The following is a 22,500-nucleotide window of genomic DNA, read 5'->3' as shown; positions in this document are numbered from 1 at the left end:
CTTGTTTCATCAGTTAGAAGATGAGAGTGAGGACTAACTTTTTTTTGGAAGCATATTTATAATATGAAATACTTTACTGTTGTGCATATATATATATATATATATATATATATATATATATATATATATATATATATATATATATATATACATATCTTTTATGTATATATATTTATATATATGTATATATACACACATATATGTATATACATATACAGAAGAGAGAGAGAGAGAGAGAGAGAGAGAGAGAGAGAGAGAGAGAGAGAGAGACTCCCCGTGGAAAGAGTAGCCAAGAAGGGTACAGAAGCCGCCTTCAGGTTTAGGTGAGAATTTAAGAGTGTGGTTACTAAGCTTTAAAAGCTCGCCAGATACTGATACCATCTACGCCTAGACGACTGGTGGGCTGAAACTAAGACAAAAAAAAAAAAACCTAACAACTATGACCAGATGCTGCTGTACACATCGGTCATGGCGCCACACTTGGCCGATTACGCCTTCCTGGGTGAAGGAGTAATATATATATATATATTTTTATATGTTTCCTGGTGCAGGTGGATCTTATGACTCCACAATTATTACTTTACCCGAAAATGGCCCTGTAAGATACCTCCAGGACATATAAAACAAACAAAAAAAGAAGTACACAGAGCGGAGGGCTCTTCACTAGGGGGAAGTGCGTGAAACACGTGGATATAAAAAAATAGTTATATTTGATAGCACACAAGGTCAAAGGAAAATTAACTGAAAAATACGGTAAATTACTGCCGTAGTAGTCCTCCCTAAGGGGAGCTTGGGAATGCCAGGAACACGGACCAAGGATAATTCTGCTACAGGCGTCTTTCTGAAACGATATTTGGACCCACGTTACACATCTAATGCTGAAATTGGGGATTGAATTACTCGGGGTGCACTGAAGGCGCCAACAGACTCCCGAGGCGTTACTTATGACTCAGAGGAAAGAAGCTGTGAACACGTGGGCCTGGTTGAACCAAGGAATATCAGGGAACACAAAGTTATAGGCAGAAGATTAATAAATGCAAAGGGCTAGTAATCGTGACTAGCAACTCGTTTTGGGTACATTACCACATTTGTAGGGGCACAGGGATGACGACGTCTTCTGCCGAAACACGTGTGGGAGCGTGGACAAATGGTAGCCTCCCTCTCCAAGGTATTTCTTCAAGTCGTAGATTGGGGCGGAAAAAGGGGCGCCCGCAGGATGATGAAAAGGCCGCCGTTTAATGTCAGCTCGCGTTTGGAAGACTTGCAATCCCCTTGCAGTCTTCTAAGGCCACGTGGAATGGAACACAGGGGCACACGGGGGCGGCGATGGGATCACGTGGCGAGCGGAAGAGGAGGAGGGCAGGGTAACGGCCCAAGACTGGACTTCTTCTCGGCAAACTAACGGGCGCGTGTGGGGGGAGGCTGCCTTCGCCTGACCTTTTATTGCTTCTGGACTGGGGTAGGGGGCCGATGTCCTGACCCAGGGCACGCTGCTATCTCATAGAAAATGGTATTTTCATCTTTCTGTACCAAAGAAAACGGTGCAAAGCAGAATTACTGGTCCCCAACAATTATATTTTCTCTGAGCCCTTATTTCCCCGACCTTCAAGGTTCAAACCAACCCAAAGCAGGAAGGAAAGTTTCTAAGCTTATTTGGCGCTACTCTTTACAGCTCCTGGCAAGATAATATTTCACCCTATAAACGGGTGCGAATATTGACAAAAGCAAAAAATGAGCAGAAGAAAACGTTCGACTTTATTCTTTACTTTGCTACAACCTTTACTCTACTTTATTTGTAAAACTCTGATGCCACACTAATGTACTAAACTGAAGATTTACTTTAGAAGACAGAGTGCAATTTAGAATATACAATAAAAGGAGTAAACTTGCTTTACAAATTAATTATTACTCAAATACTTCTAAGTGTTTCTACCCATTCTTTATTCGATTTACTTTACTGAGGTAATAAGGCGCTCAAAGAAATAAACAAAGAACACTTCAAAATTTCAAAATAACAACAACAAAATAAAACATGCAAGGCAAATTTAAAAGGAAACAAATGTAGACCCACTGATTCCTTAATGCTATCCTGGAATTACAGGCATGCTATTACTTGTGCCTTGAAGAGGCGGCATTCGTGACAATACACTGTGGGTATTAAAAATATCCCCCTTTACCAAAATTGTAATAATAGAATTCAATTCTTCTTTTCAATCGACCTCAATTGTTCACAAGCTCGACGAGCATAACTAATATTTCCCTGAACAGCTAATCTGAAGGGACAAGAACTTGACAGCTGTGAGGCAAAGAGATTATTCGCGGGTTTTAACTCGCCAACTTAAATGACGCTAAATTTTTACGTCTGCAGCTTACAACTCGGGTGTAAGCTAAAATGAACTACTCGACTTATGAATGGGAGGATAAACAAATGAAGGGGAAAATGGACAGGATAACATTCTCCCACAGGGATAATTAAAAAAAAAAAAGAAATGTAAATAAAATAAAAACTACACAGGAGAACAACAAGGAGGATTACTTCATACTAAGGGCGGCCGCACCTCGGTGATTAAAGGCAACGTTAAAATTAAATGAGGGCAGAGTCTTGTGACTCAAGATTCGTTAAAAAAAAGGAAGATTAAATGCAAAAAGTAAATAATATACGTAGAAAATGAAGGATAACAGAGTGAGGTATTTAGGATTTACTTCTTTATCTAACTTCCGTCGCCAACAGACGACGGTCAGAGCTAACTCTCAGCCCAGGCAGGGAAAAGAAAACCCAAAGGGCGCGACCCCTTCAGGAAAGAGTTGACATACCAGCCTTAAGGGACGGGCGTAAGGGCGTGCTACTTCCACTGTCTCTCTTACTTCTTCAAAAATAAAATGATTTATGCATTTTAAAGGGGATGATATCCCATATGTTAACTGCCGCTTGCGGTGATAGAAGTAAGGGAAAGTGTGAAGGAAAAGATCGATAGAGAAGGATGAGGATACAAAAATTCCAAAGGAAAGGAAAGAAGATAGCGGAAGGCCTTGACATCCTCTCCTGGATGAAAGGTGCCAAGGCGTTCAAAGATGAAGAGGGGCCCTATGCCAGGTATGCACAGGGCCAGAAGAGCTCAGGGCTCCTTGGACTACCTGCGATCGCCCACGCCCGTGGTAACTCCGCCGCTGAACCTCTCCTCCTTGGACCGTTGTCCTTGGCCGAGAATCGGAGGGCCCGAGGCCAAAGGGCGGCAGGGGTGCCATCTGGGTCAGCTGCTGCGACAACTGACCCAGGAGTCTTGTTCGCCATCTCGGACATTAACCGGCGCAGATCGCAGAGTTCATCGGCCCAGGAAGGCGGGGGCAGAATCATGACTCGCGGAAGAATCTGCGGCGGGCGGAGAGAGAGGGGACGGCCGGAGGGCGGGAGTCGACTTGCTTGCAGGGTGACCAGCTCAGGCACTGACATTGGCACTGGCGCTGGTGGCGATGTGGTGGTGGTCGTCTGTCTGGACGGACGGAGACTGGCACTGCTCAGTGCCGAAGGGGGCACTGGCAGAGAAGCTGAAGGCCGAGATTCTCTGAAGGGAGATCTGGCTGAGCCTCAGCACTGGCTTTGGATGCGTGCGGGCACTGGACTCGGATTTGGATGATTTATTGGGGAATGGGGACCCCGGAATGGTGGTGGCTTGGGAAATGGACGTAAAGTCTTGGCCCAGGAGGACGTCATAGTCTCCTGGAATGTGTTTCCCTTCTGGCGAACTGAAGGGTCCCTGGCTCTGTGGGTCAGGTGACCCTCAGTTGGACCGTAGGGAGGATCATTTAAAATTGTTAATGCCCTCAATGGTGACGGAGGCTTGCGTCGGTCTATTATAGCTCCATAGGGAACTTTGTCCCTCCTTATGAGGAAATTTTTGCGCAGCCAGAGTCGTCAAATACCTTGACCCTGGCGTGCTGAGTATTTACCTCAGTGCCATAGATGGGACCCTCGGCAGGAGGGCCCTAAGGACTCGGGATTCGTTACTGCCAGGGCGGCGGCGGGGTTCTGCCTTATTATTTCTACAGCATTTTGCCCATGAGGAAAGTGGCCATAAACCTTGCGCCGTGCAAAGAGTTTTGGCCTGAAATCTCTTCGCACTGCCCGGCAGAGGCGCAGGCGACTTATTAGGGGCTGTTCGGGAGAGAGAGAGGCGGGTGGTTTACTGCGGCATTGCTCCTTGGCATGCCCGATCTTTTACAGAACCGCTTTACGGGGCTTCAGCGATTGCCCATTCTTCGGAGGGCACCTGATGAGGTGAGCGGGTGGCGTAATTTTGCGCTGCAAGAGCTCTCCTAGGGTGATGGGTGTCCCGCCGATCCGCTATTCGGCAGCAATCAGCTGGGTAGGGCTCCTTCTCGGCGATGTACGTGGCGAGGGCGGCAGGGTGTAAGTAGGAAGTTCTCTATCTGTATTTGTTCGATGGCATCGTTGGTGTCGTAACCCCCACGGCCTCGAACCATTTGTAGGCGCGCTCGGACTTGTAGGCCCAGTCTGCCCAGGTTTGATTGGCCTCCTTCATAGCCCAGCTGCAGCATCTCTCCTCCAGCGTTCAGGGTTATCTCGTGCGCCTTGGCAATGGTCTGGCGTGCGACCTCCCAATTTTCCCTGCTCCTCGGCAGGAGGGCCTGTAGGCAATCAGGGCCTTCCCTCCAGGAACTTGCCCAACACCAGGGAGAGTTGGCGGCACTCAGGGGGCAGGCCTTTAGCACTGTCTCGCTGTCGAGCCACACCTCGGGCTCAGCCTCCGTCCACTTCGGCATACAAGCGATAGCCTGGCTGAAGGCACTCATTCCTGGGGGCAGGTGGAAGCGAAGAAGGAGCTCTGTTTGCAGCATTGCAGTTCATGGGCGCTGCTTGTCCCTTTCTTCCCCTCTTGGCTTCTTCGTTTCTCTGAGCCCAGTCTTTCTGCTGCGTCGTTTCTCCTGGGCTAGTCTTTCTGCCTCCCGTTCCTGTCTCTCACGTCTTTCGTTCCTGCCGTGCCTCTCTGCGTCTTCCGTCTCTCCTGAGCCTGTCTTCTGCTTCTGGTTTCCTGCGTGCGGCTTCGTCTCGTCTCTCTCCTGAGCCTCTTTTCTGCTTCCTACTTGTCTCTCCTGGGCCCTGTCTTTTTCTGCCTGTATAGGCGTCCATCTCTCCTGTACCCAGTCTCTTAGTTCTCTGTCAGGGCCGAGTTCCTTCCCTGAGGACATGAAGGAACTTGAAATCCCTCGCTCTGCTGAGGCCGTGTCGACATTTTGCAGGCAGGAGGGACTAGTAACACAGATTAATTTCCCAGGCTGAGAATTGGAATTTCCCATGATTGGTCTCGATTTACCGGCCGGCCCGGGCTGATTGGGAGACGGGAATGGTTGGTCTCCCTTACCGGCAAGCGGGCTGATTAGAGGACTTTTTCAAGGACGTATGATTGGTCTCGGTTTTACCGACGAAACGGGCTGATTAGGGGGCTGATTGGGGACTGATTGGGGATGAATTAGCGATGATTGGTCTCCCGATTTACCGACGAAGCGGGGCTGATTGGGGACGGACGATGAGCGGGCTGATTAGACGATGATTGGTCTACCCAGGCGGGCTTTGAGGACGATGAATTAGCAATGATTGGTCTCGATTTGCACCGACGAAGCGGGCTGATTAGGGGAGCGGGCGATGAATTAGCGATGATTGGTCTCCCGATTTACCGACAAAATGGGCTGATTGGGGACGATGATTAGCAATTATTGGTCAGAAGCGGGCTGATTCGGTTTACACCGACAGAAGCGGCTGCTGATTAGTTACCGACGAGCCAGGCTGATTTGAATTAGCAATGATTGGTCTCGGTTTGCACCGACGAAACGGGCTGATTTTGGCGATGATTGGTCTCGATTTACCGAAGCGGGCTGACTGGGGACGATAAATTAGCGATGATTGGTCTCGGTTTATTGGTCTCGGTTTACCGAAGCAGGCTGATTGGGGACGATGAATTAGCAATGATTGGTCTCCCCGGTTTACCGACAAAACGGGCTGATTGGGGCGATGAATTAACAATGATTGGTCTCCCGATTTACCGACGAAACGGGCTGATTGGGGACGATAAGTTAGCAATGATTGGTCTCCCTGAAACGATTAGTGGCGACAAACGGGCTTACTTGGGGACTAGATTGGGATATATATTTAGGTCTCCCGAATTACCGACGAAACAGGCTCATTTGGGGACTGAATGGAAAATGGGTGGTCTCTGTGACCGACGACACGGTTTATTGGGGACAGAATAGAATATAGGCGCCGAATTTCCGCACAGACTGTCATCTGATCAGCGAGGGCGCTAGTTTTAATGACTTATGGGGAATTAGCAATTCTCAAGGGCAGTGGGTGGTGGCCATCACATTTCACAACAGATAGGCAACACACTGCAGCCGTATAAGCACAAAACAAACACATAAAAAAAACAGAACAATACAGAACATATAATGCAGACCCCCAATAATGCAAAAACAATTTGGTGAGTGACAAATCAAACAAACAAATGTTTTCCTAACTGGAGCCATGGAATGGACGGTCAAGGCCGTCACGCCAAATGAATGAAGCGTGAACACCCGTAAACACGTAAACACGGTTGTTGACCCTTTTCTGTCCTGGCGTATAATATACGCTGCTCCTATTTCTAAAACGAGAGAGAGCGGGTAAAAATGCGTCAGCAATGCTAATCTGACTTTCGAACACGTGGTTGACGTCGAGGTCTCGCGCTTATATCTAATGATTCGGTTTCGAAATCGCACTCGTTTCTACAGGAGGAATATGCGCACTATTCCTAATGATTTTATCACCTGTATAACCTAATTGAATGGCATGCAAGCCCGTGCAAAGGCTTCCAAAGCTAAGTTTTTGCGATTCTCTCTCTCATTTTCCTCGGACATGTACGCTACTATAAATAAAAATTCTAGGACTAGTCACGTTTTCTACAGCGTCTACGCTAAATAAAACACAGTTTTATGAAAATTTCCTTGGCCTGTTGCTGGCTTTTTAAAAGGTTCGTAATCTGTCTCGTATCCAGCTTAGCTGAGCTAATTGCTGATTTCTAGAATTGCACACAAACAACAAAGGGAAGAGGGGATGCAATCATTACGAGAATCACTGGTCAGGTCGCCATTTTTATATGTTTCCTGGTGGAGGTGGATCTTATGACTCCACATTATTACTTTACTCGAAAATGGCCTTGTAAGATGCCCAGGACATATAAAACAAACAAACAAAAATTACACGGGCGGAGGGCTCTTCACTGGGGAAGTCGTGAAACATGTGGATATAAAAATAGTTATGTTGATAGCACACAGGTCAAAAGGAAAATTAACTGAAAATATAGTAAGTGCTGCCGTAGTAGTCCTCCCTAGGGAGCTTGGGAATGCACCAGGAACACGGACCAAGGATAATTCTGCTACAGGCGTCTTTCTGAAACGATATTTGGACCCCGTTACACATCAATGCTGGAATTTGGGGTTGAATTACTCGAGGGTGCACTGAAGCGCCAACAGACTCCCGAGGCGTTACTTATGACTCAGAGGAAGAAGCTGTGAACACGTGGGCCTGGCTTGAACCAAGGAATATCAGGAACACAAAGTTATAGGCCCAGAGATTAATAAATGCAAAGGGCTAAGTAATCGTGACTAGCAGCTCGTTTTGGGTACATTACCACATTTGTAGGGGCGCAGGGATGACGACGTCTTCTGCCGAGGAGAGCCCCACGTGTGGGAGCGTGGACAAATGGTAGCCTCCCTCTCAGGTATTTCTTCCAAATCATGGTGGGGCGGAAAAGGGCGCCCGGGATGATGAAAAGGCCGCCGTTTAATGTCAGCTCGCGTTTGAGACTTGCAATCCCCCTTGCGGTCTTCTAAAGGCCCGTGGAGATGGAACACGGGGCACACAGGGCGTGCGATGGGATCCACGTGGCGGCGGCGGAAGAGGAGGGCAGGGTAACGGCCCAGAGGCGTGACTCTTGGCTTAAACTAGCGGGCGCGTGTGGGGAGGGCTGCCTTCGCCTGACCTTTATTGCTTCTGGACTTAGAGGTAGGGGCGATGTCTGGCCAGGTCGACGACTGCTATATCTTAGAAAATGGATTTTCTTTCCCTGTACCAAAGAAAACGGTGCAAAGCAGATTACTGTCCCATTATTATATTCTCTGAGCCCCTATTTCCCGACCTTCAAGGTTCAAACCAACCCAAAGCAGGAAGGGAGAAGAGTTTCTAGCTTATTTTGGCACTACTCTTTACAATATATATATATATATATATATATATATATATATATATATATATATATATATATATATATATATATATTCTATACATTACATTTTTATCAGGTACATATTTGTAATTGTAATAAACACAAGGTTCTCTTAAGAGATCGAATTCTTCACAATTTTTTTATTCTGCCTCTTGCTGATACTTTTGGATGTGGGCTTGAAAATAAAACATCAGAATTTCTTCTTGTGCTTGCATTTAAAAAATAAGGCTTAGAATTTATAGAAAATCTTCTAAAACTATTTAACAGTTCAGAAAACCTGAATAGAACACTGTGGATTTATCATATTTATAATATAAGCTTAAAATATATATATGGACTGCTAATAAAATATATGTATATATAAAACAGTATATACATTTTATGTCACATATGTACCCCACTGTATATTCATTGTCTTCAGTATATCTGAATCACTCTGAATTATAAGTCTTAAATACACATATATACAGCTAAGTGAAGAGTTTGCCCCTAAACATAATACATACCAATTTTTACATACACACATAAATATCGTTTACCATTTTGTTTCGTTTTGTGACAATCTAATAGATGTTAAAGAAATATCTCCAAGTTTTGTAAAGACCCGTAGAAATCGTACCAGCAAGACGGAGGAATAATGGCATCAAGGCAGCATTCAGAAGCCTCTGGGGCCAAATAAGAGGCCCTTAAATATTAATAAGAGAACATCTTCTACTCTTTCTCCGCTTCCAGGCGATTTCAAATTATGTACCGCGTTCACATTACACTCCGCTGGGCAAAACAGATTCTTTAAGTTTGTTTGAAATTGTAATCATTTCGTAGGTGTCCCAAGGTAAGGATTAGATTCAGGATGGAAAAATAAAATGAATGCATCACCATTAATAATAAACGAAAGGGCAGACATTAAAAATGCGAGAAGTTTCTTCGAGCACATTTCAAGTTTTCTTCTCAGGACGCTAACATTCAAGCGGTTCCGCGGTATAATGCTGTATGAGGCTCGAGCCGTGAGACTTGGAACCACGGCCCGGTGGTGCTCATCTGTATAGTTGCCAATCTAAAGCAGTACCTCCTGTTGCTAATTAAATAAAATAAAAAATATTGATATAGGAGTTTCACTTTGGTATGTTTGATGATTGGAGCTTTGGATATGTTGACCAGCTACAATTTGCACATTCATCGTATCAATGTATTGAAATCTCAGCACCGGTTGGAACCAAGGTGCGGACAAGGCAGACAAAGCCGGGAATAGTTTTCTTTTACAGAAATCTAAAGCCATTTGATCCGCTGTTTTCTAAGTGTCAGCAGTGATTATTCTTTTATTCCGGATGCCTTTACTTTTCGTTTAATGAATCAAATCAGTTAGGTGAAAAAATTCTAACCGAGACCTAAAGATGGCGATTTCTTGGATAAACTGCGTGAGACACCAAAGGATATTCTGGCGTTCGAAGAAGAAGAATGTTTTTTCTTCGAAATGTTGACGACAGAAGATTCGTGAGTACTCTGAGGAGTAAAGGCATGATTATCACGACAGACTTAAATGGAGAGACTGAAGAACAAGATGAAGGCTCCAGAATAGACAGAGCGCCATGTGTAAAATTTCAAGACTGCGGGGGTGGCCATGGAAATGACATTGTTTTAAGATGTCCGAGGCCAAAAACCAGCTATTAGATGACTACTGTTGCCATTAAGGGCAATCTGAAGATGACTCCTTTGTTAGGAGCCTCACCAAGAGAAGAGGAAGACGTTGAGGAGGAGGAGGCTATTCCTCTAAGATGAGGAAAGACTCGAGGTAGGAAGAAAAGAACAGAATAGTTTGATCAAAAGCCAAGTTCTTGGGATTCTGTGGCAGTTCATCACGGCGCGGAAACCGAATTCCCAAGGAGGATTGAAGAGCGTCCCAGGAGGAATCAACCTCAAAAGCAGTTCCACCAGAATCGATTGTTGGAGAGGGTTGGGACAGTGAAGCCTGACTGGACCAAATAAGCTGAGGAGTTACAGGAAGAGGAATGGAAGGGGATGAAGTTAGGGGCCTAAGGAGGTACGCTGCACTGAACTTTAAGTAATGCCTGCAGATGGCACCGCGTGTGAACTGAAGATAAAGTTAAAATATTAACCGAGGGGTTGTAGATTATAACGAAAGTTCCTTCCCAAAGGCACCTGAAGCATACCCATGAGCATGATTGCAAGTTCTGGCAAATGTTTATTCATGCGAATGCAATAATGAACAAGCTGATCAAATCAAACACCTCAAGAGTAGCTTTCTGGAGATGGAAGCCGGTTTGGTTCGAACCTGAGCCACTTCCAAGAGTGGGTACAGTAGAAGTCCAATATATTGGGTCATGTTAGTCAGGTAGCCATAAGGACTTGGTGGTCAAAACTTGTTCTTTTTAGTTTCTGTAAAAGAAAACTATTATAGTCTTGGAGAACAAAGCCGCACTTTCTCCAGAGACAGATCATAAAACTACTGAGGCTGAGGGCTGCAAATTGGTATTCGTTGATCAGAGACCCTCAGTCATCACAGATGAACAAATTGCAGTCTAGCCTCCAATGAAGTAAGTTTCCGAAAGATAGATCTATTTTCAATGGCCCTTGATTCAAAACTTGTATGTGAAAGCTCGAATTTCGTCGGAAAGACGTGGCGCATTTTTGAATGGTTTGTCAAAGACATGCAAATCACTGTATATCTATTCTGCCTGGTAAGATGTTTGAAGTTTCAGAAAGGATCAGTGCTCTGAGTTATTAAACTGACTACAAACACAAAGCTTTTTCTGTTAGTTTGTCTTGATTTTTTCTCTACGATATAAATGGGACACAGGATCTCAGCAAAGTTGCAAAAACTTTCCCAGTGGGAGTTGTGACTAAAATATTCATTTTCATATCAAATGAAGATGAGATTTTCTTACTAGTATCAGACGGATGTGTTTTCCCCAAGGCCAAGCATTGCGGACCAATCTCAGGTCATCAGCGCTGAAACGGAAATTGACAGCAAAAAGGTCAAAGGTGTAACAGGAGGAACTCTCACTGGCATGAAGACTGTGATCTTAAAACACTTCATCAAGGATAAATAAAAGCGGTCAATGGCTGTTCGGATAGGAGGATTTGATTTCAAGTGAGCCATATAACAGGCAGAAGGACAGTTCTAAGGATGAGCCGTAGATTTTATAAAGGAAGGATTCAGCTCTCGATCGAATGTAAAGCCAACAGTTGTTCCGGTGGCAGGAGGACCAGCTCTCAGCATGATAGCCAGCTATTTGGAGGCAGGAGGACTAGCTCTCCTTAAATAAAATAAAAACTACTGAGGTAGGAGGACCATTTTGGTAGGATGAGAGCCAATGAAGGTCTTCCCAACTACACGCCCCATTTGCAGACTCTGGCCTCGGTAGCCTTCAGATCTCAGCGGCGGACAGAAAAACTGCGGAAGACAGAGAAATAGCCATCTCTATAATAGTTTTCTTTTACAGACAACTAAAAACTGATTAATAAAGCAAAAAGGCTTGTAAGTCCGCCCACTGTGTGAAAAGTCTCCGGGACACTTAACCGCAGACGCCCTAAGGGCAAGGCAATGAAACAGAGGTCGGGAAAGATCATGGGCGTTCATGAGAATTTTTTTTCAGAAGTGTTGGGATTCACCACATCACTTCATTATTTAATTTAATCAGTTTCATCCTTCTAACAACGGTATAATTAGTAAGTTTACGGGAGCCAAAGTCCTTTCAAGTCGCTACTTCCGTGAATGTTACTTCAGAGGCGTGTATCGTCTGGGTGTACACTATGTACTGTTCAGTGTACATGTCAGATGCATCCTGGACACATCCTGGTGGTGTATCCGTGGCATTAGCTTACTTCCAGGAAGATGGACTGGCGACAAAAACCACATAAATAATGTGATAATTAGAGATAATACTATCCCAAAAATATTCATTCTGGAGTCCATGTATACTGGTGTCAGAGCATCTAGGCATATGCAATAGTTCCAAACGACAAAATATTGTATCAATTCTTTATGTATGAATGCCGAATGGTATTCAAATAGCCTTGTCAGATTCAGGCCTGAATATGTGGCAAATATGGAATAATGAACGAGACGGCATTATAATGTTGGGTCCAACCCACTGGTTGAAATAACTGATACCCTACTGGAAGAGACAAAAAGCAAATTCAAGGCATCAGACAAGTAAGGATCAAGGTCCTTTAAAATATACTCAGAATATACTTTGCAAGGCCCTTCGGGCGCTCACCATCCAAAACAACGAAACACGACGCCCCCGTAGAACGTCGGGTTTCCCCAGAAAACACAATTTAAAGGACCTTGGTCAGAACCAAAGGGGAGAAGAAAAGGAAATCAGTCACTGCACCACCCAGACTACGTAGAGGTTACCTACCTTTGCGCATTGTCTCCCGGAGGTTGTTAACTGAAAATAAGGCATCGTCACTCAACTAAGCGGAACTACAACCAAACCGTACCTGCAAAAACAGAGAAGAGGAAGTCACAAAACGGCGGAAGCGACGAACTTAAAGCGTGATTACATCTTTTGTATGCTTCGTTGATTAGATGCATTCAGTCTTAAATAAACCTGTATAAGATTTCCATGGTAAAACCTCCAATGACCCGTATTATGGAATTGTGCCGCTCTTTTTGTTGCAAAGGTCGTAAATGTCGAACATAAATATTCACTATATACAGTATATATATAAATATGGATATCTGGATAAATGTATTGAAACTGAGCCACTGAGTACATTGATAGGCTTTAAACTAACTACCTGTAAAAACAGAAACAGGAAATGGGGGGAGCTAATCAAACGCGACGGATATAGATTGAGATTGATTTATAGATTTTAGGCATACATGCCAAGCACTGGGGCAACTAAGGCCACTCAGCGCTGAAACGGAAGTTGACAGTGAAAAGGTTTTAAAAGGTGTAGCAGGAGGAAAACCTCGCAGTTGCACTATGAATCAATTGTTAGGAGAGGGTGGCCAGTAAGATGGAAGAAAGAGAATATGAACGGAGGGACAGTAAAAGGAATGAAAGAGGTTGCAGCTAGGGCCTAAAGAAGGGACGCTGCAAAGAACCTAAGTAATGCCTACATTGCACCGCATGAGGTGCACTGACGGCAATATTCTAAACAAGTGGATCCATATGAATGACTGTTTTCAGTATCAGAAATGAAGACGAGATAAAGAACAACTTTTTGAAGACTTGTGTAAAGAAATGTGATTTCTATACACACTGACCAGTTCCCTGAACTCCTGTGCCTGCAGGCCAGCCGGAAAAAGTAGCTTTCTGGTCTAGCCCACTCAGTCAAGCGCAAACGCAAATTTTCTTCTTTCTGGGTAAGGTTTTAGTATTTATAGGATTTTACAGAAATATCTTCTTAGTGTGAAAATATTTTTTCGTGAATACCTGCTGAGATCGAAGTACGGTATATAGAAAAAACAATCAGCGATGGAAGCTCGTGTTTTAGTATTCTGTAAAAGAAAACTATTGAGATGGCTATTTGTCTGTCCGTCCGCACTTTTTTTCTGTCCGCCCTCAGATCTTAAAAACTACTCAAGCTAGAGGGCTGCGAATTGATATGTTGATCTTCCACCCTCCAATCATCAAAAATACCAAATTGCAGCCCTCTAGCATCAGTAGTTTTTATTTTATTTGAAGTTAAAGTTAGCCATGATCATGCTTCCACTACCTATACCCGTCCCGACCAAGGGCGGACAAACGGATTTGCAGGGGGTGGGTGGCTGTGTCATGTCTCCCCCTACTGTCACCCGGGGGAGGACAAACAAGATCAGATCCCCTCGGATTTTATTATTCTAGATTAAGCTGACTACATTTTTCATTCAAATCGCATCCTTACTTTGGCCTTGGAGCAAATTCGAACACGATGCCACTGCCTGACCTCACCTCATTCATTCTCTTTCTCTCTCCACGGGAAAAACTGCGGAAGGCTGCAAGGGTCCCAATATATCAGGAAGTTGACCGCGAGATCGGGCAAACATACAAAAAGTTCCAGACTTTAGGCGATAAGGAAGGATCGGGCCGACTTCAGTTCACGGAACCAGGGATAAGGTCGGTCAAATATTATCTTATATTACCACCGAATATTGAAATCACAAAATGCTCTTTGAAGGTGCTGAGGATTACGAAGAGCGAAATAGATTATCCTCATAATTAAAGTGTAAAAACAAACATTCAAAGAAATGAGGTACTGAGAAAATACATGGGTACAAAAGACAAGAGATTGAAAGGTACTGCATTTGTGCGTAAATAAAAATAAAATCAAAACAGTATAATGAGAAGAAAATAACAGAAATCAGGTTTTCAGGAGAGAGAGAGAGAGAGAGAGAGAGAGAGAGAGAGAGAGAGAGAGAGAGAGAGAGAGAGAGCAGTTTTAGCCAAGTTCTTGTGTTAGACAACTCCATATATATAAATCATTTTGATAATCCAAACTCGCTCCTGTTATTCAAAAGTTATCGTAAATCTTCGTACATTGTAATTAATGACCAAAAGGCAATATTTTTAGGCGTGTGCCATTACTGTAAGTCCTTCTTTTTTATTTATTTTAATGGTAATTACCCAAGACAATGTTCTAATGGCGTATCAGTCATACATACGCTTTTAGTTTTCTGTAAAAGAAAACTATTGCGCCGACTTTGTCTGTCCGTCCGCCCTCAGATCTTAAAAACTACTGAGGCTAGAGGGCTGCAAATTGGTATGTTGATCATCCACCCTCCAATCATCAAACATACCAAATAGCAGCCCTCTAGCCTTAGTAATTTTTATTTTATTTAAAGTTAAAGTTAGCCATAATCGTGCATCTGGCAACGATATGGGACCGGCTACCATCGGGCCGTGGTTAAGGTTTCATGGGCCGCGGCTCATACAGCATTATACCGAGACCACCGAAAGATAGATCTATTTTCGGTGGTCTTGATTATACCCTGTAGCGGCTATACAGAAAACTAGATTGCATTGAAGAAACTTCGGCGCATTTTTTTCTTGTTTAATTTGTTCCTTTCGTCGTGTCTAACAATCTATTATCTCCATAATGTTGATAAAGGGCCAAAACTGTAGGAATAAACCCCACTTTTCCAAACGTCCACATTGATCTTACTCCCAATCACAGTAGCTTTGTCCTCTTGTGGTATTCAGTTGTATTCCACACAGGAAAATGAAAGGTGTTTTTGTTAGAATATGCCCAACAGTTTCGTCCTCAATGGACCTCTTCTTGGAGAGCTCCAAGAAGTGGTCCATTGGAGGACGAAACTGTTGGGCATATTCTTACAAAAACACCTTTCATTTGCTCTCCAAGAAGAGGTCCATTGGAGGACGAAACTGTTGGGCATATTCTTACAAAAACACCTTTCATTTTGCTATATGGAATACAACTGAATAACATATCTCCGTGTCTAAGAAGACTACCAGTACTCCTGTGGCGGCATGTCTGTAAAATTTGTGGTCCTTTGCGTGTGCAATTTAGCATTCCAAATTCAACTAAGAAATAATATCAGATCGTGTATTTTGGTATTTGCTTTTTCTGGACACTTCTCCACTTCCAGTGCTATTTCTTCTGTTTTAATAGGTTGCCTTATGTCACTGAACTGAACTGAATATAGAATTAAGGCCAAAGGCCAAGCACTGGGACCTATGAGGTCATTCAGCGCTGAGATGGAAATTGACAGTAAAAGGTTTGAAAGGTGTAACAAAAGGAAAACCTCGCCGTTGCACTATGCATCAGTTGTTAGGAGAGGGTGGAAAGCTAGACTGAAGAAAGAGAATATGAATTGCATTCGACTCCTTCTCAAAGGGTACTTGGTTGAAGCAAGTAACGAATCAGCTCTAAAAATGCTCCAGGAATATTTAAGCATTCCTTCGATCAGAGAATACTCGGGACACCAAAAGCCATTGCACTTATAGCCTCCAGGTTAGGCAATGGACTTGTATTTGGTCAGGCCAGGCTCCCTTGAGAACCTGTAAAGAAGGTATGACTCCCGCCACACACGAGGAAGAGCGACTATACCACTGATAAACAGCCCTATGTTACAATCAGGCAAGACGATAACCAGCCATGGATGATTCAGCCAAGGACCTATTTATCTTACGGGGTCTAGGAAAGGGTACGAGACGTCATCCAAGATTAGGCTTGGATATAATTCATACCTATTATTTTCTTACACTTACTCACAGACCCATTTTATTTCCACTGTAAAGGTCATCTCATACACAGGAAGCCCAGTGCACATTGACTCATTTCCGAGGTCTGAACTGCTTTGGGCATAGCGTGAAGACAGAAAGATGAATTGCTATAAGCAATGACGGGAGCGACCGGGTTGGACCGTGTGGTTCATGTGTTGTTGGTGTTGATTCATGACCAAGTGGCAACCAGGGGGCTACGATTATTCTTACAGTTGACCTTACTTCATTACAGAACAAAGTGCACAGTTTGCTCATTTTGGCTTCAAGTACGGAAAGTCTTAAGTGTTTCCAGTTATTCGTTATTTTTAAACAAGTACAAAATGCGCCGATTTTTCTTCTGCGCAATAATCGAGTTTTCTGTACAGCGCATAATCAAGGCCACCGAAAATAGATCTATCTTTCGGTGGTCTCGGTGTAATGCTGTGTGAGCAGCGGCCCATGAAACTTTAGCCACGGCCCGGTGGTGGCCTATCTTATATCATTGCCAGACGCACGATTATGGCAAACTTTGACCTTAAATAAAATAAAAACTACTGTGGCTAGAGGGCTGCAATTTGGTATGTTTGATGAATGGAGGGTGGATGATCAACATCCCAATTTGCAGCCCTCTAGCCTCAATAATTTTTAAGATCTAAGATCTGAGGGCGGACAAAAAAAGTGAGGACAGAAAAAAGTACTGACGGACAGACAAAGGCAGCATAATAGTTTTCTTTTACAGAAAACTAAAAGCCAGTTCACACCAACGAATGCTCGAGTCAGTTCATAATTATTTCTAACGAAAAGAGACTCGTTGCAAGTCGGACCGTCTTCTATTTAGTACAAGAACTTTCCCATATCACAGTTTATATACTTAATCATCCACCGCTGAATTTATCATCTAAGAGATTTGTGAACTGAACTGAATTGAATACAGAATTTAGGCCACAGGCCAAAAACTGGGACCTATGAGGTCATTCAACGCTGAAACGGAAACTGACAGCAAAAGGTCTGAAAGGTGTGACAGGAGGAAAACCTCAAAGCAGTTGCACTATGAATCAACTGTAAGGAGAGACTGGAAAGTAAGATGGAAGAAAGAGAATATGAAAGGAAGTACAGCAAAAGAAACAAAAGGGGGTTGCAGCTAGGGGGCAGCCGAAAGCACGCTGCACAGAACCTTAAGTAACGCCTACAGTGCACCGCATGAGGTGCACTGACGGCACTGCCCCCCGCTGAGTTCATCATGTCTTAACCAACGCTGCTGCCAAATGCTCTGAGATAAGGAATTTTTATCGTCGGGGCTTTACGTACCTCTCTCTCTCTCTCTCTCTCTCTCTCTCTCTACCTATTATTAAGCACTTCCCTTTTTTTCTGCGCTTTCACTGCCACGGCACTTATGATAATGGCTATGCTTTCAAGTTATTACTGGATCATTGCGTCTCCTGCATGAACACAGGCGTGCAATGATATGAGACCTTTTAACACTTTTAAGCTTTTAGTGTTTCCGTGTATGTCAATAGCCTCCAACACCTCTCTCTCTCTCCACGCAGGAGGGGAGATGGAGGTGATCACAAAACAGTTGGGAAAGTAATACAAAATGACTCAAATACCCATGAAAATTCTCACGAGAACACATACAGTATATGCATATATATATATATATATATATATATATATATATATATATATATATATATATACATATATATATATATATATATATATATATATATATATATATATATATATATATATATATATATATATATATATATATATATATATAAATAATATATATATAATATATATATAATATATATAATATATATAATATATATAATATATATAATATATATATATAATGTATATAATAATATATATATATAATATATATATATATATATATATATATATATATATATATATATATATATATACACAAATTTCTGACTCACACCAGGATCGAACCCAGGTCTTTCAACTGAAAGGCAAGGGCGCTGTCCACTAGGCCACACAAGTCGAAAAGAAGTTGGAACCTGAGAGCAACAGCACCCACGGAATTACCTTTTAGACTTGCGTGGCCTAGTGGGCAGCGCCCTTGCCTTTCAATTGAAAGACCTGGGTTCGATCCTGATGCGAGTCAGAAATTTATTTCTGTTCCACACGTGATTGTGTGTTGATTATTTCTATATATATATATATATGTGTGTGTGTGTGTGTATTTTCCCGAGATATAACCGAGTACCGGGACCTTTCCCTGAAAAGAGCGGGGTGCCATATCTTAAAAACTAACCAGAGAATTTTCTTGAAAATAACCTCATTATGTTTCTCACACCCAAATTACTCTCGGGCTACTTACCTAACCTAACCTAAAATAACCTACATTACCTAACCTATCCTAACCTATAGAGGCATGGAACAAAAAAACAAGGGCTGGTGCAATACTGGCATACATCTCAAGAATTTGCGTCCCAAAGAAATCTGCACCACGGAAGGTTTATATCTGTCTAGAGGCTCAGTTAGTTTCGTCTGGACTCGATCAGTGTCCTGATTCTTCAAGCCCTTCTATTGGCATGATTAAATTTCCCTGGCAAACACGACCTTGCTTTCTCTGTAAGCTAGGGAAGACGTCTTGGGGGGTTGGGGGGGGTTGGAGAAAGGAGCTTGGGCGCTGACCATGTGTATGTTTGGTCTCCATGACACTTGCAACTGCACCGCCACTCACAGGTGAGCCTTCAGTCTTTAAATAAACTCACGACCTTTATTCAAGATACAAACCTATATACATATAATTGCCACACACTATTACACACGCACACAAATATAAATAAATATACATATATATACATATGTATATATATGAGTCAGTTGCAACGTCCTTGCTCTTGCAGACATAGCAAATGAGGTTTGCAAAATAGAAAATACGAAAATTCGTAACTGGGGAACAGGACTTTTACCTTTCGAACGGCGAGAGGTCGCATTCCTCCTCAAGGGACCCATACCCTCTCGCGGCATTGACAGGCGCGGAGAGAAAAGGGGCGGTTCCGTTCATGGCTCCCAGTCCTAGCAGGTCTCTGAAAAGGAAACGTGAAAATGGAGGAATCGATGCAAGTGATCCTTTTGGATGATAAGAGAAACTTTTAATTGTTGCACTGTCTTATTCATGCAATCGAGCAACTCCGACATTTTCATTCACAGTGTGACAAGATTTGTTAATCTTGTTTGCGAATAAAGATTGAACTGAACTGAATACAGAATTTTGGCCAAAGGCCAAGCACCGGGATCTACGAGGCCATTCAGTGCTGAAACGGAAATTGACAGTAAGAAAGTATGGAAAGTGTAACAGGAAGAAAACCTCGCGGTTGCACTATGAATTAACTGTTAGGAGAGGGTGGAAAGTAAGATGGAAGAAACAGAATATGAAAGGAATTACAGTAAAAGGAACGAAAGGGGTGCAGCTAAGGGCAGAGGCACACTGCAAAGAACCTTAAGTAACGCCTACAGTGCACTACATGAGGTGCACTGACGGCGCTACTCCCCTACGGGTATTTTCACTAAGAGTATCACAAGATTTGTTAATCTTATTTGCGTGAAATGTATAAAAACAAACTTTGTCCCACCCATGCAAAGAAACTATTCGAACTGGGTGTTTTCATAAACCACCATCCTGTAATGTTAACAAGGCTGTTAATAACTTTTTTTAATAGACCCTAACAAGAAGAGAGAAATATTGACTATCTTTTGGACTTGATTACTGCTTCAAACCAAAACCTGATCATATCAGTTGTTAACTGTAATCCAACGTTTTGTTTTCTTCTCTGAGACCCAATACAAAACTATCAAAAATATGATAACACCTGAAGTTCGAGGACTGACGTGGAATTCACAAACAGTTCAAGGATGTCTCGTCTCCTACTCAGCGGAAATGATAGTGATTGCTCAAGCATTTCGGAGAAGCTTTCCTCTTTTTAAGCCAAAATTCAGACAATCCACAAAACTCCAGTCAAAAAAGTCAAGATTGGTGTTCAATACAATTCTCTCCATATAGTACAAGGCTGAGCGATTCACAAACTTCAAAATGCAATAAATAGTCATTTTAAATAAACAGAAGAATAGAATACAGGATTTAGGCCAAAGGCCAAGCACTGAGACCTGTGAGATCATTCAGCGCTCAAACGGAAATTGAGAGTAAAAGGTTTGAAAGGTGTAACAGAAGGAAAACCTCGCAGTTGCACTATGAAATAATTGTTACGAGAGGGTGGTTAATAAGGTGGAAGAAAGACAATATGAATGGAAGTACAGTAAAAGGAATGAAAAGGGTTGCAGCTAGGGGCCGAAGGCACGCTGCAGAGAACCTTTAGTAATGCCTACAGTGCAAACCGTGAGGTGCACTGACGGCGCTACCCCCTACGGGGAAATTTCCTTACTAGCACGTCTCTCAATTAGTCAGTTATCCCCCATTCATCTCAATAAAAGGGCTACTAAGCTAAAGACGGAAGATGGGGCCGACCTGCAAATAGCAAGAATGGTCGATTCAAATAGATTTAGGTGATTTAGATGATGAGATAATTGCAGCTTGCTGAAGGTAACGAAGTCTCCTGCCAGGTGCTTAAAAGATTTCATATTCATTTCAAAATAATAAAAAAAAAAAATAAAAAATGTGCCGAAGTTTCTTTGGCGCAATCGAGTTTTCTGTACAGAGTATAATGCTGTATGAAACTCTCTGCCGCGGCCCATGAAAGTCTCAGCCAACGACCCATCAAACTTTCACCCACGGCCCGGTGGTGGCCTGTGTTGTTGACACCTATTGACGCACGTTCATGGCTAACTTTCTTAATTAAAATAAAAACTACTGAGGCTAGAGGACTGCAATTTGGTATGTTTGATGATTGGAGGGTGGATGATCAACATACCAATTTGCAGCCCTCTAGCCTCAGCAGTTTTTAAGATCGACGGACAGACAAATAGCCATTTCAATAGTTTTCGTTTACAGAAAACTAATATATTATCTGAGATGTTCCTAATTTGATATTAGCCCATAATCCCCTCTATATATGTAAAAGCTTGTGACTATTGTTCTGTTCCACTAAAAAAAAAGATTGTACAACACAAAGGTTTCGGTGAGTAAAAGCAGTAATAAGATGGGATAATGAGGCGTCTGTTCCATTAATGACTTAATCTCTATATTTGCAATTATGAAGTGTCATCTGCAGAATCTCTTATTATTATTATCACTGTTATTATATTTCCACGCTAACTGTTATACTTAGTACTGACTTTTCCTTCTTGGGAAGGTCGGTATCATTCTCGGCTAGCATTCTGCTAGGCCCGCGTTCGATTCTCCGACCGGCTAATGAAGAATTAGAGAAATTTATCTCTGGTGACAGAAATTCATTTCTCGTTCTAATGCCGTTCGGATTCCACAATAAGCTGTAGGTCCCATTGCTAGGTAACCAATTGGTTCTTAGCCACGTAAAATAAATCTAATCTTTCGGGCCAGCCCTAGGAGAGCTGTTAATCAGCTCAGTGGTCTGGTTAAACTAAGGTATACTTAACTCTACCTAGAAATTAACTGCATGCAATCTGTCTTTTTTTATAATTTTTAAATATTTTTTTACTATTATTCTCATTATTATTAATGTCATTACCATTATTATGATTACCATTTTTTCTACTTCTTCAGCAATTGCGTGGATATTGCCGATTATCATTTTTTATCAGGTTATCTCATGTATCTAGACTGTGTATGTTATTATCTCTACTTTATTTCATGTATATGGCCTTGAACTGAAATAAAACTTATTATTATTATTATTAATATTATTATTATTATTATTATTATTATTATTATTATTGGAGTGGATTTGCTTCTCCATTGGAAGACTCATGCTGCTATGAGAATTTTTATTATTATTATTATTATTATTATTATTATTATTATTATTATTATTATTATTATTATTATTATTATTATTATTATTATTATACCCTACTGACCTCTCACCCTCTAAAGGGCTAGCGCCTTCTTCCCCTTGAGACTTAAACAGAATTCA

The 22,500-nt window shown here is 42.4% G+C and overlaps 1 protein-coding gene across 4 annotated transcripts in view; it reads right to left on the bottom strand.

The window, feature by feature from the left end:
- The window catches only part of Nep2 (Neprilysin 2), a 237,006-nt gene that overhangs the window by 200,280 nt on the left and 14,226 nt on the right, over positions 1-22,500 (bottom strand). For all 4 annotated transcript variants that reach the window (XM_067118788.1, XM_067118783.1, XM_067118789.1 and 1 more), the window contains one exon: positions 19,405-19,521. In XM_067118788.1, coding sequence (XP_066974889.1) covers positions 19,405-19,499 — 95 coding nt within the window. In that variant the 5' untranslated portion in view covers positions 19,500-19,521. The remainder of the gene's footprint in view (positions 1-19,404; positions 19,522-22,500) is intronic.

Source organism: Macrobrachium rosenbergii, chromosome 16, assembly GCF_040412425.1.
Source record: "Macrobrachium rosenbergii isolate ZJJX-2024 chromosome 16, ASM4041242v1, whole genome shotgun sequence".
Taxonomy (NCBI): Eukaryota; Metazoa; Arthropoda; class Malacostraca; order Decapoda; family Palaemonidae; genus Macrobrachium; species Macrobrachium rosenbergii.
Note: the sequence above shows the minus strand (reverse complement) of the source record. Positions and strands in the feature narration are given on the sequence as shown.